Below are 13,520 nucleotides of genomic sequence, written 5' to 3' on the forward strand. Positions count from 1 at the left end.
AAAAAAAAACATCAAAAGGTGACTGTGATGATCTATGAATGATGTCAGTGAAAGGAGAACAAGAGATTAAAGCATTGTTTTTAATCAATGTTTTTTCCTTCTTCTCTAAGTAACTAAATGCATTGCTTGGCTGTTCACATGTCATAGAGGAATCAGCTTGGAGCAGCTGCGCACGGTGAAAACGACCAACCTTTGAGACATTGGGTGTGTCGGTTTGTGTGCCTATGTGCCGGTAACAGCTGATGAGAGGCAGTCAGTGAGTTTTTAGCTCTTTCAGATATAATATGATCAATAAAAGTGAAAGTAAATACGTAGGAAGCGTGCATGCATTATGAAAGATTTGCTGTTTTTAATTTTGGGGACAGAAGAGTGTTTCCAAGTGAAGGGAGAAAGAAAAAAGCTGCGAGTTTATCTTTATAAAGTGCATGCTTATCATTCCTGTTGCATCTGAAGTACCTGAGTCATTGTTGAATTGGTGACACCTGTAGGTACTATTGGTAATGGCAAATCTTCAAACTGTGGAAGCGCTGAGAGGCAAGTGAGGCAAAATGTAAAAAAAAAAAAAAAGAAATAGAAAAGAAAACTAGTGATCTGTTTTCAAAGTCCCATCAAAATTTAAAAGTTTCAATAGGAAAAAAGAATCTTGCTGTTCATGTTTCCCGTCTCAGTCCTGATGTGCATCAGTACCCAGTCTTTTAAATAGTAAAAGCACTCATGGAGTAATGCTGTGCCTCTGAATGGAAGCATGCACATAACTGCTGGTGGTGCAACACAGCTTCCTTCCAACACAACTATGAACTACTTTAAACATTGTACAGTTTGTGTGAATAAGTTCTGGGAGATGTTGTTCATCACATCTACTGTCAGTCTGGGTGTCTGCATTAACTTGTATTTAAAAAAAGATTAAAGAAGAAATATTTTAGGATATATTTAAATATATTTGTGACACAGTCAAAAATATCTTAATCAGTGTTGTCAGTCAGCCTATCTGGAAGAAGACATCCTGTCCAGCTACAGGAGAGAAAACAACAGTTTAAATCATATTTACAAAATGCATCAGTAGATCTCACATCTTCCTTCTTTACTTCTCTAATGAGTTGGAGGTGCACAGCCAGTTCGTCATCATTCAGTATTTCCTGCTCATTTTTAAACCGATCTGCGGATGAATAACAAAAAAATAAGTGTTTCCTTGTTTCGAAGCCCATCTGGAGGGTCACATAATAAGGTCAGTGTATTTCCTGTGACTTTAAAACAATAGTCAGCTTACCAGTGAAATGTTTTTAATGTTAAGCAGCAGCAGAGCAAATTGTGTGGTTTGTAATAGCACTAACTTAACCCTCAGAGAGGCCTCAGAGAATATTATCCAAGTGTCTGGATCACTGTGTTACAGCATTTTTTTTCCAGGAATGTCACCGCTGACACCCAGTTGGTAAAACTACAGATATACTGTATAAATATTATAAATCTTTGAGGAAAGGGGTCTGGTCTGGTCTCTGTCGCATCCCCTGATTTTATTCTTACTGGCATTTTGCTGTCTTTTGGTAGCAGTTCCAGCTTATTGCCTCCTGTTTTTTCTATTCAGATCCTGCAAAAGAGAAACAACATTCGCAAACTCATAGTAAAATCATTTTTGTACTAAACATACTAGATCTGTTTAATACAGATGATTATTTGATAGCAGAAGTCTAATTTTAAAGCTCCACATTTTTTATTCCAGCCTTTAACCCTATTTAAATGAAATTTCCCATTCTGCTGAGTGTGTGCATGTGAAATGTTTACACACCCCTTAACTACAATGACCCGCCTGTGATAAAGGATCTCATTTCACATTTTACACTGTCCTGCGTTATACAGTTGCGTGACAAACAACACACTCTTAATTGATGGGCCGTATTTGAAATCCCAGTGATTCATTACATTTTTATTAACACTTAAAAAAAGTAAAGACGTTTCTGGTCAGTTATCTTACTTTCTCTCAAATTGCTGTCAAAAAATACATTCTACAAATTTGTAACAGGAACAGCAATCATTTTTAGATTAACCCAGCAGGCTATCAAGTATGCTATGCTGTGTATTCTAGCCTTTTTCTTTGCTTTCCTCTGCTAATCCACATGTGTCACTGAGTTGAGCTAGAGTTCATGTTTAAGGTGAGCCATGCAGGAACGGAGGATAAAGCACTATAAACCCTTACCGCCGCAGAACCGTACTGACCAAATCTCCTTCACAAGTGCTACCACTCCCAGGTGGCTCAGCCGGGGATGGCGGGCTTGAAATCGCTGTCTTCATTCAGAGAACAGCTGTAGTGAGGTTACACAAGAAAGGGCGGTAGATACCGATAAGGAGAGATCAAACCAGGAACAATCAGTGAGAAAGGCAGCAAAGAAAAGAACAAAGGAGGGTAAAGCAAGTTAGAGAAAGAGGAATATCTGCCTACAAGCCAATTACTAGCTGAGGAATCAGACAAGGTTACCTTAGGCTAAATGCTAGTGCTAGGAATAGTCCTCTAGTGTTATCTGATGGTTCTGGCTGGGAGACTGTTAGGCTTTGATTACTGGGTTAACCTGTAACGTCACTGTCACATGACAGCGCAGGAGTCTGACCTTATTTGATGACATAATAATACTGTTGTCGTTAATGAGATAATACTCATTAACGGCAACAAAGGGTATAGTGTTTGGCACTTTCTCACCAAAACCAGTATAATATCTTCAATGACTAATCCTGTGGCCTGATGTCAACCCAACAGAGCTCACTTCACAGTCACTGAGCGTAAAACTGAATGACCCAAAAACAGGCAGCAACTGAAGACGAATGCAGTGAAGGCCAGGAAGAACAAAGACAGCATTTGGCGATGCCCGTGGCTTGTGGACTTACGGAAGTGTTGACTGAAAAGGATTTTCATTTTTATTAAAGTGCTAAAAACAATCCTTATAATAAAAGTCATGCTGGGCTCTCTGCTTACTTATGACCCTCTTAAATTCAGGAGGTAGGAGTAAAAATACCTGTAATCCCTAAAGAGTGATATACTTTTGTCAAACCTGTTGAATTAAAGCTCCAAGTCTCCACTTTAGTCACATATTGATTGTTTGATTTAAAACCCACTGTGATGGTGTACAGAGGCAAAATTACATAATTGTAAAAACACTTCATCTTTTGAGTGCTGCAATTTGAAGAGCAATGATCTTGCTAACTTACTGTACATGAATACCAGACACAAAGCACGATTGGCTTTTTATGTGGATGTCTTTAGCAGAACCAAGCCATTGTCAACAAGTTAAAAGAGACTTCAAGATGGAAGCTGCCAAACTGCAAAATGGAGTCACACGCCAATCATGTCATCTTACTGGTAGATCAGCACGCTCACCAGGATGTCAGATGTAGTGCAGACACAGTGACAGGTTTGCCAAATGTGTAAGTCTGCCAGAGATGGAGTTGCCCCATACAGAGTCGGTATGAAGGCTGCGAGGTGGCTGATGGGTGACGGGGAAAAGAGTGCGTTTCTTTCTAAAAATTCAGGTCTGACTCTTCAGCTGTCACGCGAAACCACGTGGAGCGGCACGCAAAGCTGAGGGTTTTCTTACCTGTTTGTGCTGTCAGGGAGTGTGTGAAGGCTATTTTAGATTAGAGGTGTATGTTTGTGACAATTGTACTACAGTGAAGTTGGTATGTTTTCGGACATTGTGTTTGTGTGTATGTGTGTGTGCATGTGTTTGTGAAGCTGTGTCCAGGGCTGCATGTGCAGAGCCATCTGTTTGCTGCTTTAGCAGCAGTCTTCCAGTGCTCAGGCTTATCTGTGCACGAGGGCAGTGGCCTACTTCAACCTTCTGCTCACTCGGTGCACACAGCCGAGCCACACTAGTTTGGCTGATCACCCGTCAGCTCGATCGCAATAACTTCCCCTCAGTTTATCTACAAAAGTCTTGGGCCCATCACTTAAAACCACTTTTCTTTTTTACTTGTGACTACATTCCACATAATATATGAATTCTTCTACTTGTCCTAGCATTTGATCTTCTCTTCTTAAGAAACTCTGCAGGTGTGGATGGTGGCATGCTAGGATGGTAGTATGATGACATGCCTCCGAGTAGTCCAACATGAAGAGCAAGTCGGAATAAGTGTTTATATGTTTACTTATATATATATATATATATATAAGTCAGAAATGTATGTCTCATCCCAACACCGCCACCATTATTTACATTTTCTCAACTTTTCTTAATGTGCTGCACATTTGAGTCACTGTAATGCTGAATAGCTTGAGAATTGTGAACTTTATAAGCATCGCTACAACTACCACGTTCAAACGACATGCTTCAGCCTGATGTTTATAGTAGTTTGGGAACACACTAAGCTGTGCTTGTCAGACTCGGTACAGTTTAGAAAAGAGTATTAAGCTATGTAGGCTAGTCAGCGGGCCCTGTTTGGGAGTCGGCTGCTGTGGCTAATGGGTCAGCTGGGATGGGCGGGGCAGGGGATGAGAGAGGATGAGCGAGAGATTTTTAAGGCTCTTTCACTGGGTGAGCGTTTGTCAGACACACTGATGAAGGAATAATTGAGGAAAGGAAAGGAAAGATTAAATGCGCTATGTTATGTGAACAAAACCTCTGCCAGACCCTTGTCTTGTTTTCCTTGTACCTTTGGCCCAGGCCCACTGTGTAAGGGCTCTTTATATGATCATAGCTCCATTAACGTTTCTGCTAAAGACAAAATTCAAATGGTTTTTGATAGAAGACAGGGCGAGCTTTACGGAAATATTTGGTAATGCTGTCTGAAAACAGACAGAAAACTAAGCTCTGCTAAGATTTTACAGTTTGCTAACTCCTCAACCATTCTGAGCAATTGGGAAAATTCAAACGGTCCCCTAAAGATGGGAACTATTTTGTAAATTTACAGCCAAAATTGAAAGATCGTCCAGGCAGCCTGCATGATACTCAGGTGATAAAGGGTTAAACTGACACCTGTTCTGAGACTTTTAATGACCAAAAATGAGTTTCCCTAGTTCACCCTGCTGTACAGTCCCCTTTCTCTGTACTTATGTGTATGTCTGAATTTTTATTGTCATTCTCATCATGCAGTTAAAATGAAATATGCACAAGACTTGACCTGAGATACAAGACAGGTGTGGAGCTGTTTCAGTCAATTGTGTTTAGTTGTTAACAGAGGCTTGTGTGCTCTGAACAAAGTACACAAGACCAACATTTCCTTGTAAAATATGAATGAGGACCTTTAGTAATGCAGTCCCTATGGGCAAGCCTGCCCTAAGCTTCAGTTTGTTTACTCTAAGGCAGAATGTCATCTTCCAGCTTTAGAGAAAATAGGTAACATTATAAGTTTGCTGTTTTGCTTCAAGCTTAGAAAAAGCTCAAAGGGGAACCAGCTAACCTGCATCTGTCTAACGCAAACAAAACAGCTGATTGACAGAAATGATCAAATCGATCCAACTATAGATAGTATTGACACCAATATTGGTATTGGTATCAGATCGATCTGTGATGAGATCAATACTTTAGTATGTTTCTATCTTCTAAGTTCAGTACATGTACAGTACATCGCTCTTATTATGCAGTCACACTTTAACATTAAATACATGTTAAGCACAAACTATAAAGATAGTGTTAGTGGTCATCTGTAGCTGTTATTTTACCTAGAGGCTATAATCAGATAATATATTAAGCCCACTGAATTGTGGCAAAAAAGTTATTTTATTGAAAATGAAAAATATATTCCTTAGACACAAACTATGAAAAATGCCTGAACAGTTGTGTGTTGACTGCCACGTCTATTTTATTTATAGCCTACAGCACATTTAAACAACAGAAGTTGTTTAGAGACAGGCACATTTCCATTCCACGTCTCCAAAAAACCCAGTTTCAAAATACATGAAAAGCTAAAAGGTATATTTGATTCTGTGAATAACTATTATGGAAAGTAAAAATCACAGTGGTTTAGTGGTTATTAAAATAATTTGATGATGATTCATCTCATAGATCATAGCACACCGCTCTCCCCTACATAACCTGCCTTTGTATGTTTGACAATAATGGCCCTGTATTCACTTGGTATTGGATCAATACCAGAGTTTGCAGTATCGTCCAGCATATATGATAATATTCTTTTTGTAAAAACAAACATTGGTGATTTATTTACCTCTACAAAGAAACAGAGCACCTGCTTCCAACCTTCTGACTTAGCAGAGATACGAGGGTGAAACAACTAAAAGTAGAATTTCCTAAAATTAAATGTTACAGTTTATTAAATTCGACAAACAAAGAATTGACTAGACTTTCAGACATGTCTTTAGAATGGCGTTCATTAATTTTTACCTCAGCAGTGCTGTGAGCACAGCGCTTGATGGGTTGCCATCGAGCAGCTGGGTACACAATTACGCCACCTGAGTTTCGCAAAATAACCTGTCTTTGCCCGCCTGTCGGTTCGCCCTGGTGCCTTGCAGGCAGTGGCAACAACGCGGGGTCCGCCACTCGCATGTACACAGCTCATCATGAAGCCCCTGGGTGTTCTGCAAAAGAACAGGACACGCAGCTCTGTTTGTGTGTGGGCACAGGTGTCGGAATACACGAATCCATGTGCAGATGTATTTGTAACTGTGTGATTAATTTTATGGTTTTTGATGTTAATTTTTTCCCAAGCGCTTGCTGGAGACTCACCTCTATTGTGCATGTGCAGGACACAGAACTAAGTGTGATCCTAGTTACCAACTGTCATCCCTGAAGTAGTAGATATGTGATGCTCTCGCCTCTTAATTGTCTTTGAACAGATTTAAAATAAAGTTGTGTCTTCGCACACGAGTTAATGTGTGCGCTCTTCTCTCTCTTTAGTAATGCCTTTGCTATCATCAATCACTTCACTTAACCAGGTTTATGCATGTATAGGTGTGTGGCTGTCTCTGTGCATTGAGGCTTTGCCAGGGGCTCATCACTGCATCGCGGGCATCTGTTTGAAACTGGAATAAAAGTAGAGCCTATGAATAAAAGAGCCACATGAATAAAATCACAGAATGCAAATGACTTGCCAGGCAGGGATTCTGTGTGTGTGTGTTTGTGTGTGAGTGACTGCGAGTGCAAGAGTGAGAGAGAGGAAGTGTTGCATCCAGCCTGCATTTGTTCTCCATCCAATCATGCCTCCACTTTAGCTTGACTGATAGAGTAAGCACACACACACACACACACACACAGAATCAGACACAAAGCTTTTTCTTCTCCGAGGTGCATGCTTTTCTCATGCATTAATCAACAGCGGTTTTGACACTTAACAGAGCCATACTGTTGGTTCTCTCCTTGACTGCTAGCACTGCCTCAGGTGACTTTATCAATTAGGCCTTTCTGGAAACACCGGCATCCTCTCTGCTCCCTCATGTCCTCCTCTGTTTCACTTTCTTTTTTATGATTTGTTGTTTTCTTTTTCTCCTACCTGCCCCTCCTCGCATCGTTCTCGTGTTCTTCTCCTCCACCTACTCATCTGTTACTACTCATACTTCATGCGCGCCAACATTTTTCTTTACTGTACACTCTTTTTTAAAAATTCCTTCCGCATTCCCAACCCAAATCTTATCTAGTCAGCAACTTGTAGTTCCTTTAATGGAAATAACATAGCACAAACATATTCTGTTTTGATTAAATAAAAGCTATTTTTCTCTGAAAATGTAAAATGTGTACGATCCCACAACAATAGAACACTGCCACAGGTGAGTAATACTATAGGAGACAATGCGGCGCTGCTCTGTTACAGTTAAACATAACTGTGGGCAGCCAGGGGTCAGCCTCAGAGATTAGCATAGTTACTCTGTGCAGCTTCGTACCAGTCAGGCTGGCCTCGGCCTCGGGGCGCCTCTGGGCTGGAATTGACAGCAGGAGGGAACGGGATGTTTGTCAACAGGAAAATGATAAAGCTTACGCGGTAAAACCTAGAGAGAGTGATAGCATGTTTACGTCACAACTGTGCACATTAGCCTGCAGAAATGAACCCTTTCAAGCCAGAATTATTATTCTTTTTTTTTTTTTGAAAATTAAGTATATATTGTAAAGAATCCCACTGATGATGTAGAAGTCTCCAAAACTCATGTATCAAATGTGATAAATTTGGCCTAAAGGGTTAAAAAAATAGAATGGATGACTCTTTGCTTCACTCAGTGCTGGTCATAAATGCAAAATATCTTAGACTACAGCAAAAATAATGTCAGGACTACTGTATCAAGCCCTGACCTGTCTTTGATTATTTCCTGAAATCAGTTTGTACTTTATTGTTTTCTGCTAGCGATTAGAAAACATGGTTTACCTCAGCCATAGTGGCTCCTTTGGAGCTATAATACAATACTGTACTGATATTTTATTTAGTTTTTTTTTTTAAATGCGGGTGGTCATGTTTGACTGTGTCTGGCTTACTGTTCATCCCTTACATATTGAACCCATTACAGGATGGATTCTGGAAGAGCGACGGTCTACCAGACATGCTTGAGTGAAGCTGGCATAAAGCTTTGGCAGAAGTGTGCGCAATAATGAGGCAATGCCAAGCAATACCATACTTCTCGTCCCTGTCCCTTAGATGTGTCCCCAAAGGGCTAACATACATGTCACCAATGACATACATTGATTAAAGTCTGAGTGTGTGGATTGTAGTGAGCAGTATGTCACGCATGTGCCTGTGAGTTGAGAGGGCACAGTGCACGGCATATGTACTGCACTGGTTTCGCTGGCACTGCGTGTTGGTGCTTGTTTGTGATGTTTGGTGTGTGTGTGTGTGTGTGTGTGTGTGTGAGTTTGCTTTGGTCGTGGGAGCTTACAGGCTCTGTGCGCAGAGGTTCCCTAATCCAGTGTTTTGAAATGAGCCCTCCAGCTGTTGTGGGCTTGAGAGACTGCTGCCTTGGAGGGGGCTTACAGATGATAAGATGCTCCTTCTATCTTCATTCCTCTAGGATCTTTAATTCTTTCTTTCTTTCTGTACTTTAGTCTTTCTCTGCCTTTCTGCTTCCCTTAAATCAAGCACATTTAATACCTATGTGGCCACTGAGAAAAAACACTTGCACTTGATCTCATGTTGCCAACGCAATCGCGCATTCTTGTTAAGGCCGCAGCTCCTCACATGAACTTCTTCCTCTGTGCTGTTAATCCCCCATTAAGAACAAAGATTGATTCCTTGCAGAAAGTGAACACTACATACACAGAGGACAGAGGAAGTTCAGATTAGAGCAGCAAGCTAAATCTTTGCTGCTTACTGTTTTTTATGACAGGGGCTGCAGATTGCACACGTCAGTCAAGTGAGCAACAACGAAGAATCCCGCGTCTGTAAATATTGCATATAAATGAAATTGCTTGCATTTTTTGTAGGGGTGGGGGGTGACTCTCTTTTTTTATGAGTATATATCTTTGACAAAGCAGAACTGAGTGAAGCAGTTTGAGTGCTGCATATCTCCCCTGGCCCAGCTCTGAGCCTGCAGGGCCTGTTGTGTCTGCCAGCAGAAAGAAAGCGTAGGAAGTCCAGCAGGTTTTGGACAGACAGGCAGAGAGCAACAGGCAGTCTGTCAGCTCGAAAATATTACACTGATATTCAAAAGTAGGCAGAAGCGAGTCAGTAGATGGGAAAAAATTCTTATATTCGTTTCCTTATCATAATGTTAATAATTACTCATATATATTCTATTGCGCAGTGTGGTCATTGCTTGCACTTGGTATCTAGCTTGACTCTTGACTACAAACCATAATTGACATCCTGGTGGTTCCTACTATTGATTAATGCTAAGATCCTCATTTTACATTACCACTGACAAGGGCGATTCACATGACATGATCAATTATCTGTAATCATATCAGCGCATCATCCTCCTCACCGTGTTTAGATAAGATTACTTCCCAATGGGGTTTTTTGGACATGGATACATGCTTGCGGGGGAGATCTAACTTAATTTAGGCTTTAATGTCTTTAGCCGGTCTCGAAATAGGATGCAGCATGTACATATCTGTCTTTGTGGGTCTGTTGTGGATGGCAGCTGAGTCCAGATGAGGAAAGTGGCTCCTTAGTTGTTTACTTTGAGAGGAAGCAACAAATCTAACATTACTCTCATCATTCAGTATGCACAGATTCAGATGTTGCTGTTTTAGGAGAGGAATAAAATTAACATCTCGTGACATCTTATCATTTTTTTCCCCCATTTAATTGCACATTACGTATTTCATGTGATCCCTCTCAGTGCAGCCTTGTTTGTTAGTTGTCAAAAGCATCTCAGACGAGGAGTTTGGCTCTCAGCAAATCATGTTTGTTTTGCTGTAAAGATGAAAAAGCTGTAAAAAAAGTCACATATTAAAGATATTGTACATGGCAGCGTTTTAGCTTTGGATTTCTCGTATCGTCTGTCTGTGTGTGTGTGTGTGTGTGTGTGTGTGTGTGCGTTTCTGTTACTCACACACTAAAGCAAGCGTTCTCATTTTTAGGGATTTAGGGGATCTAATAGCCTTCAGGAAACCTTTTGAAGATGCTGCTTTTCTTACAAAGTGCAAAGATACATCTGTTGGGAGTTTCGGGGAGAATTTCTGAATTTAGACATCTGTTCATCTCTCTCGCTCGCTCGCTCTCTCTTTCTCTCTGTTTCGTTTGGTACTGCATGAGCTTTTCTTTTGAGAATCAAGACGCTGATCACTGACTCTTTTTTTTCTCCTGCAGTCTGTGTGCAGGCACTAGATGTGACAATGTCCCAGCGCAGTGTCCAGGTGGCTCGTGGCCAAGCAGCCATCCTGCCCTGCTCCTTTACCACCAGCGCTGCCCTCACCAACCTCAACATCATCTGGATGGTGACACCGCTGTCCAATGCTTACCAGCCAGAGCAGGTATGAACCACTTGCATCCACCCACTGACCTGAGTCATCTTTTACAGCTTTTACAGCTGAGATTAGAGTCACAGATGTGTTAAAAAGCATAGTCTTCATATTTAGAAGACAGACTTGTGCAGTGCAATTAAGCATGTCAGAGCCTTATTTACTAATCTGAGAGTTTTGCTGTGATTGTTGTAATTAACTGTAGATGTTTGGATGCTGAATTGGTACACAGTCAGTGTTGCCATGCACTCTGCACATCAACTGAAATGTCTGCTTCTGAAATCTTATTTTCTAATGCAACACTACTGTATGCGCATCTTGTGGATGGGTTCCTTACAGTCAATGCAGGTACACGAGAGTTTGCTCTGTTTGAAGGTGTGCTCAGATACAGCGCAAAGAGAATATGAGTGGCTGCAAAAATGCATCACACGTGTAGAGAATGAAACAAGCAAAAGGGAAGTGTCATGTAGCTCTTACATCTTATGGCACGACTCTTTTGTTTATATTTTTCCCCCACAGACCCAGACAATATAACTAATTGTTATTGTGCTCTTGAGGAATAATTCTTTATACTTTCTGAAGGTCTTTTGAGGTTGGATTTCAGCATCAAACTTGACGTCTGTCAAAGTTATAAATGCAGAAAAGCACAGTAAGATTTTGATCCACCTTTCAATACCATCTGGAAAGCAACAGCATCATTTTTCAGCATGGCAATGATCACAAACACACTGCAAAGGCAGTAAAAACACACAAAGAAACACAGCCAGTCATGAATTGGCCTTCCCAGTTCCCAGACCTCAACATTATGGAAGCAGTCTACAATTATCTTTATAGAAAGCGCAACAACAACAGCCAACATCCAAAGAACAGCTTTGAATGACCTTCAAGAAGCCTGAGAAATATTCCTGAAGACTACTTAAATTACAAGAAAGCTTGTCTAAGAGATTTCAGGCTGTGCTGAAAAATAAATATGATTGGTGCACCTATTTCTGAATTTTCCTGGCAAGGTAAAAAGAAATTAGGGGTGGATCAAGGCTTTTGCAAAAAAACTATCTATCTAGCCCATGCTAAATTTGCATATGCCAAAAATATAGTTGCACTGCTTAAACAAAAGCAGACAGAAAAAATAATTCCCTTTTCAGTGCATCTGAACACACCTTTACTACATCAGTTTTGTAATTAATAGAGATCACCATACTTTAAAATAGAAGTAATGTAGTAGTAAGCTTAAGGGTGTATTAATAGTTTACAATCTGTGTGCTGCAGGACGCCTCTTAAACAACATATGCACAGCCAAAGCTTCAAACTGCTTTCGCAGCGCTGATTTGATGTGGAAACACTGTCAGAAAGTTCCACGCAAAGACATGGCGAATTTAAGTTACTCGCCGACTGCTGATGCTCATTTTGTTTATCTGGCCTCGTTTATAGCAGTCTACTCTCTCACCTTCCCTCCGTCCCTCTCTCGCTCACTCTTCATCCCCTCGTGCGGGACTTCTGTGATTCCATTTGAGTTGTTTAACATGCAGCTGCAGGCCGTACAAGCTCACCTGCCTCCCTTCACTTTGAACCCCAGTGCTGGTCGGCCGTCCAAATAACACAATCATCTTCTGCACTAATTAACTCACGCCCACGACAGGCTCTATATCGCAGCTGTTCTCCACACACACAGACACACAAATATGCACAAATGCACGCACACAAACTGGAATTGAACAGACTGCTGGTCCAAATGTAGTGCGGATCCACGTGCCTACATGCGGGGCTTATATACAGTATGCATTCATGTGTGAAGTCTGTAGACAAAGTGCACAGTCTAAGTGTGAATACTGACGTGAGTACATACATCCAGAAATTCACACATCATGGCATGGTTATGTCATGTGTACACCTGTCGCTTGTATGGCTGAAATTGGGGAGCTGTCTAAAAAGTGTGTGATGAAATAAAGTGCTGCGTGGTGCGACAGAACACGCACAAGGTCATTTTAGAGAGAGGAAGAGTGTGTTTGTCATAAATGATTACAGTTGATGCTGAAAGCCATTAAGAATGACTGAACAGAACTCCATACACTTGCGCAACCTGCATTAGCACTTTAGTGAGCACACACTATGACCACTCAGAGCTCTCTCCTCAAAATGCCATGTTCGTGTTGGTCCGTACCGAATCATGAACTGTTAGAAGGCGACGGCAAAACTTTGTCGGCCTCACTAAAAAGTGCAAATGTAGCTATTTGTATTCCCGGCTGCCTTTATTGCATTTTTGTCTAAGGCATCACTATCTACTTCATAGCCTTTAGCTTACACGGTCGACCCCACATTATACTGTAGGCTGTGGGAACTTAACTATGAGCTCTATATATTTTGTTTATGAGAGCAGGCAGTGTGACAGGCTGGTGCATTCGTTGTCTGCTGGGATCCTGATGTATGAAGGAATTACTCTGGAGACAAAGTAATTTGTATTTTGAGTTAAAAGTCACAATAAACCCCAAATCACTCCATTAGAATATATTTTGGTGTATGTTTTAAAAATGGATGAAATGTCTGCCTGTATTATTAAACAAGTAAAGAGTTGACAACCACCCAAAAAGCTCTATCTCAAGTTCATCCTCAGCCCTGTGCTTTTTAGGATCTTTTACTTATTGTTATAATTTCCAGTCATTTCTGATTCACTTTCAGCATTTTCCTGTGACTTTTTTTCTT

General features: G+C 40.8%; 1 protein-coding gene across 3 annotated transcripts in view; it reads left to right on the plus strand.

Moving 5' to 3' along the window:
• igsf11 (immunoglobulin superfamily member 11) overlaps window positions 1-13,520 on the plus strand; it is a 115,767-nt gene that overhangs the window by 86,067 nt on the left and 16,180 nt on the right. For 2 of the 3 annotated variants that reach the window (XM_005750400.1, XM_005750402.1), the window contains 2 exons: window positions 10,672-10,835; window positions 11,163-11,171. In XM_005750400.1, coding sequence (XP_005750457.1) covers window positions 10,672-10,835; window positions 11,163-11,171 — 173 coding nt within the window. The remainder of the gene's footprint in view (window positions 1-10,671; window positions 10,836-11,162; window positions 11,172-13,520) is intronic. The other variant, XM_005750401.1, reaches the window with a different exon arrangement.

Source organism: Pundamilia nyererei, unplaced genomic scaffold (assembly GCF_000239375.1).
Source record: "Pundamilia nyererei isolate P.nyererei 1_Seehausen unplaced genomic scaffold, PunNye1.0 scaffold00272, whole genome shotgun sequence".
Lineage (NCBI taxonomy): Eukaryota > Metazoa > Chordata > Actinopteri > Cichliformes > Cichlidae > Pundamilia > Pundamilia nyererei.